General features: G+C 40.5%; 1 protein-coding gene across 15 annotated transcripts in view; it reads left to right on the forward strand.

Annotated features, from left to right (window-relative positions):
* The window catches only part of SP100 (SP100 nuclear antigen), an 88,660-nt gene extending 86,629 nt beyond the window's left edge, over positions 1-2,031 (forward strand). For 13 of the 15 annotated variants that reach the window (XM_013046297.2, XM_013046298.2, XM_013046300.2 and 10 more), the window contains 2 exons: positions 38-181; positions 1,170-2,031. In XM_013046297.2, the coding sequence (XP_012901751.1) occupies positions 38-181; positions 1,170-1,295 (270 nt within the window). In that variant the 3' untranslated portion in view covers positions 1,296-2,031. Of the gene's footprint in view, positions 1-37; positions 182-1,169 lie in introns of those variants that run through there. The other 2 variants (XR_001176544.2, XR_006606370.1) reach the window with 1 other exon arrangement.
* The last annotated feature ends 3,969 nt before the right edge of the window (positions 2,032-6,000 follow it).

The raw sequence follows: 6,000 nt of genomic DNA on the forward strand, positions 1-6,000 counted from the left end.
GTGCTCACAGCCTGCCCTTCCACACCTCTGTCAACAGAGTAACAATGCATCTCATGGCCCAACAAAACTCATGTGGTTAAACAAAATCAAGAAAAAGCTGAATAAGAAACTGTACCTCCGAGTGAAGGGGTTCGTTCAGGACATGTGTCTCATCTTTGAGAACCACAGGGCTTTTTACAAGGTGAGTGGTTCCCTCTACATCCCTCTTTCTTTCCATTAAGCCACTTTGCCATTCATCCTCTTGTATCAGGTAACTGTTACCGTTTCCCTCAACCTGTGGCAAACCGACACACATGCAAATGCTGGAATATTCTAAAAACCCCGGGGGGCCAAGGTGTGGAAACAGTAACAGATCAGGTCTCCTTGCAGACATTACCTTAGGGCTATCCTAACTCACCCTGACAATGGGCCCCCCCAGATCCCTAGTCGTAGAGTGTGTGCATGCACTGTTTGCTGTTGCCGGCTGTGCACCTGCTCTCTGGAGTCCAGGATCTCAGCAATGCGTAGGCAGGGGCTTCCCCCTCACACCTGGACATCTCTGTCCCTATCTCCACTGGTTCCCAGTGCTGCAATTCGGAGGCAGAGCATGGAAGGTTGATTACAGGCAGAACCTACGGGGTCATAGTGCTGGGAGGGGCATCTCTGTAGCAGCGGGTCTTCCGACATCACTCCCCTGGACAAGGGCATTTTAAAGGCAACTCGTATTTCTCTTTTCTAAAGGAAGATACCAAATCGAATTTCTCAAATTTCAAAATCTTGGATTTCTTTACTTTCGAATTTCTTAACACTATATCCAAAAGTTAACAAGGATTATCTCAAGGGATGAGGGAGAAGGAGGGACGCTATGAATTTGCCTTCAACATTTCTGTACCATTGTAGTGCTGTAAGTCATAAATGCTGTATTTGAAACTATAGCCACTGGTATTTTTAAAAAAAATTAACAATAAATTTCTGATGAAGAATTAGACTATAATACAGTACTCTTTTTTGCATCTCTATCCTCCAGATAAAGAGAAATGATCAAGCTATCTGGGAACATAATACTCCTAACTGTATTAATTCTCACTTAACATTTGGGTAGTCTAAAATGAAGCTCTGGATTATATGAAACATGGAGAGCTCAAGCTCTGTTGCTATGGCCATTCTCATTTTTCTCTTTGTTTTTTCAGGACAACCAGAAATTTATCAAGCTTGGATTTCAGCTAGAGGACATATTTATGAATACTTTTGGAAACATTTTTGCAATTCAGGAAATAAGAGAGCACAGTTTTCAGTTGGATCCCACTCTTTCCTAAAGTAGCCCACCCCTCACCCCCAACAGTTTTTTTTTAATGCTCACATATCTTTATTTTTTTTTATTGTGTTACATCAATCATCATACAGTACATCATTAGGTATTTTATTTTTTCAGTGTCCCAAGATTAATTGTTTATGCACCACACCCAGTGCTCGATATGTGTGATCCGTGCCCTCCTTAAACCCACCACCAGGCTTACCCATCCCTCCACCCCCTCTCCTCTAAAACCCTCCATTTGTTTCCTGGAGCCCATAGTCTCACATGGTTCATCTCCCACTCTGATCTCACATCCCCATCCCTTTATTTTTCCCTTCCTTCTCCTAATGTCCTCCACAGGCAGTAACCTCTCTGTCATGGGCCACAGCACACACAGCCACTTCTTTCAAGACAAGTCTCCAAAGGCAAGGGGAACAAAAGCAAAAATGAACTTTTGGGGCTTCATCAAGATAAAAGGCTTCTGCACAACAAAGGAAACAGTCAACAAAACCAAGAGGCAACACACAGAATGGGAGAAGATATTTGCTAATGACACTACAGACAAAGGGCTGATATGCAAGATCTATAAAGAACTTCTCAAACCCCCAAAAGAGTCTTCAGCAGCTACATGATAAGGGACTGTGGTCCCTCCCACTGACAGTTCTGCCTGTTGCTGTGCAGACAGCTTTTTCAAACTTTTTTTGTTGCCATTTTCGTTCATTTATTTTTCTAAATAAAATAAAAAATTATCTTGTCAAGTTCTCTTATTCAATAATTTGGATTGAAATTTACAATAGAAAATATCAGGTCTTCCTATAGGGATGGTATGATGTGCTTCTATTTATATGACTCCTTTATTAGGTCCTTAAGGTTTTTTCTTCTTTTCCCCTCTCCACACAGAACTTACTCGTTACTTTCCAGCCACATGCAGTAAGCATGGCTAAATGACTGAGACACTGACCAGTGGACTACGATCAGAAGTGGCATACGTCATTTGCAAGTTGATTCGCAGAAGGGCAGTGAGAATTTCCTGTGTAACCTCTCCTGCCATGTTGATTACAGAGGTCTTGTTTTGAGATGACAGAGCCTAGAGATTGACCCTGCCTGGTCCGTGTATTCACTACTACACCAGGAGGGCTCCCAGATCCACTGTGGCTTTGAGTAAGCAAGAAGAAGACTTTGTTGTCTAAGCCATTTAAACTTGAGGGTTGTGTCGTGCCCATAAGTATAGCCCACCAAGAACTGGCTAATGTATATTGAAAACAAGAGAGAAACACTTGTAGGAGTGGGTTTTAAGGATGTAGGACCAGGAAGGGTAGAATATAAGACTAGAGAATGGAGATTCCATTGATATGGAAGCCATCCCCTCTGATCAGGGCATAAGGCACTGGCAAGGGCATCTGGGCCTGGTCCTGTCTGTGACGGAACTGGCTCCTTGAAGCTTAGACAAAAGGATAGCCTTTAGCAAAGAAGGTGGAGATGCCCCCCAAAGCCTTGGCATAGTACCAAAGAAGGAAACAGAAGGCTCAGAGAGGTAGGAATGTTCACATGGGTATATCACATGAAGACATCCCTGAGACATGCTATATGACTTGTAATCCAGATGAGCCCAGCGGGCATTCCCTTTACAAAACCAGTAAGAAGAACATTCTGTAGACGTGCCAGCAGCTTTGAGGACCCACTTTTGCCTATCCTCTGTAAACCAGAGTGGACACTGATCCACACCCAATCTCCCCCAGACCCCTCCTTCTAGTCATGGCCGGGAAGACCACAGAGATCATACCTACAAGCAAGAAACAACTTCTCTTGGGGCATCTGGGTGGCCCAGTCGGTTAAATGTCTGACTCTTGATCTCAGCTCAGGTCTTCATGTCAGGGTCTCAGGGCTGTGAGTTCAAGCCCCAAGTTAGGCTTTCCTGCTGTGTGTGGTGCCTACTTTAAAATAAAAAAAGAAAAGAAGGAAGGAAGGAGGGAAGAAGAAGAAAAAGAATGAGGTGGAGGAGAAGGAGGAGGAAAAGAAGGAGAAGGAGGAGATGAAGAAAGAGGAGGAGGAAAAAGAAACTTCTCTTTTGGCAATTATGAATGTTCAGTTTCTATCTCATATAATAGAAAGCCTCTTTAATAAAAAAGTTGAATCTGGATTCTTTGGAATTTATTACCTACTTTTGAATGATCCAGCAAACAACTAGATTTCATGTTTTGTAGAAATGTGGTTAAAGATTGATTTGCACACTAAGAATTCTCATTTGCACATATCTCTCTTCTACCATGTATGTCCAGAGTAAAAATAGTTCCAATATCCATGGGGTCTATAAAGAATGAGAGGAAAACAGTAATTTGTACATTGAAACGTGGTAAATCTTGACATTTCACAGTCAGGATTAAGACATTTTGATTATCATTTCTTTCTACCTTTCTAAAGAAAAGAAAGAGCGATGGGATTGAGTTCTAGAAATCAAGGATGGTAATTCTAGTTGTGCTTTTAATTCACTATTTGGCATTACGGAAAGAGAAAGAGGGGAGAACCTTAAACATGTGTGCTTTGGTTTCATCATGTATAAAACAGAGCTATCAACATTTGTTTTGCATTATACCTCATGATTGTGGTGAAGTTAAAATAAGATTCTTTTTGCAAAGTCCTTTGATAAACCACTACTTACTCAATGGCATTGAAAAAGTAGAAATTAGCTCGGTCTGAGATAAAAATCTGCCCTGTCATTCATGAGACTGGAGTAACAGATAGAGAGAAGGCCAGCTGCAAGTTTAATGCGAAACATTTTCCTAAGAACTTGCTGCAGCTGTGAAACGTCTTACCTTTCTTTGAATGACTAGAGCTTCCTCACTCACTGAGGAACTTTGTTGTCACAATTGACAAACTATCAGAAACTTGCTGTTGAAATGGTATCAGCAAGGATAAAGCATCTCACCCTTGTTTAGAGGGTCTAAGTTATTTTGGTAAAGAGATGGAATCTTGATATCTAATCCAGGGGCACAGTTTCCAATATGGGAGTTCTAAAGACAATATTCCATATTTTCATAACTTTGTGGTTTTCCAGCAATAGGAAGGACCCTGGGTTCACTTCACAATTCAGGCCTGATCTTCATGCACTCTGGGTTGGTTTGAACCTATCAAATCACTGCATCCTATAAATTATACTTCAACTCCACCCTTCCACAAACTGTATAATAACTCTATCTATGTCTTCGTTTGGTGCAAGGTCCATGGTTCTCTAGTGTATGGTCCTCTCCCAAATTGTTAATGAGTCAATAAATGTGTTGGAATACAGCCTTGTTTTGTCCCTGGGAATCTTAAACTGGTTGAATCAGGACAACTTGCTGGAAGACGTCCATCAAAATCTAAAACTTGACTTTGCCAGTGTTTGTCTGATTCCTTCTTTCTTTCTGTCTTTTTTTTTTTTTCTCTTCAAGGGTAATTAGACAGAAAGACTTCTGAGCTTTTCAAGATTTTTGACCAAATGATAACAATATTATTATCCAGGAGAAGAGTTCTTAGCATTCTGTGCTCCATAAAAGATAAAGAGGTGGTAGAGAATGGGTGGGAAACACCACATAAATTCAAGACTTCAGTATTAGATAGGCATGAAGAGCTAATCAAAAAGCACTCATTTTATGAACATATTTCTACAACATCAAAAATGAGCACATCTATTCAATCAACAGTGCTCATACTATTAAATATGAATTTATAAAGATTACTTATGTCTTCGCACATAAAATAGGAAAAGAAAATGCAGTGAATGGGATTTTAATATCACTGATTCATTTTCATGTGTTTGGTGCTCAGAGTAAAATGCATCAGGTAAAACTAGCTCTGAATTCAGATTCCTAAAATCCTCAAACCCAAGACTTGCACACCATATCTGACACAACTTTTGGGGTGAGCTAGACACTTCCTGTTTCTCTTTTCCAATATTTGTTTTCAAATAGTTGTCCCTGGTGTTCTCTAAATAAATAAATGAATTTCCTTGTTAATTCAGCATGTGTGGTCCACCAACAAAATTCAAGGAAAGGAGGTTTATAAAGTTGGCCAGGAAAGGCATGCTGGCTGAAACAAGTTTCTTAAATTGGAGCCCAAATTGGTTAATAAGGCAATAAGCCTACAATCTTTGGCATTATCTTTTCTTTTCTTTTTTAAGATTTTATTTATTTATTTGACAGAGAGAGATCACAAGTAGGCAGAGAGGCAGGCAGAGAGAGAGAGAGGAGGAAGCAGGCTCCCCACCGAGCAGAGAGCCCAACGCAGGACTCGATCCCAGGACCCTGAGATCATGACCTGAGCCAAAGGCAGCGGCTCAATCCACTGAGCCACCCAGGCGCCCAGCATTATCTTTTCTACCGTGCACCTCTACTGGACAAAAATCTGTAAGTTAACATGTAAGCTCATAAAGTCAGGACCTAATTAGTAGTAAATAACAAATTGGGACATGTATCCTTTTGCTTTATTGCCTTATTGCCAAGTGTGAATAGTTTTTGTTCATTGCCTGATACACCTTAATCTGCCACTCAGGGAGAATATGACAATACATATGATTAACAACTTACAACTTATAGAGGCTTGGGCAATGAATAGGCTGGTAAGAGTAGAGGTAAACTGCAGAACTAACACACTATTAGAACTTTCTAGACTGGTAGAGAAGTTAACTGCAAAGGTGGTATTCCTTTACTCTTCTATAAAAAGTTAACAAGTTGTATATCTAACTTAGCAAT

This window comes from Mustela putorius, unplaced genomic scaffold (assembly GCF_011764305.1).
Source record: "Mustela putorius furo isolate JIRA1106 unplaced genomic scaffold, ASM1176430v1.1 tig00000275_pilon_pilon_pilon, whole genome shotgun sequence".
Lineage (NCBI taxonomy): Eukaryota > Metazoa > Chordata > Mammalia > Carnivora > Mustelidae > Mustela > Mustela putorius.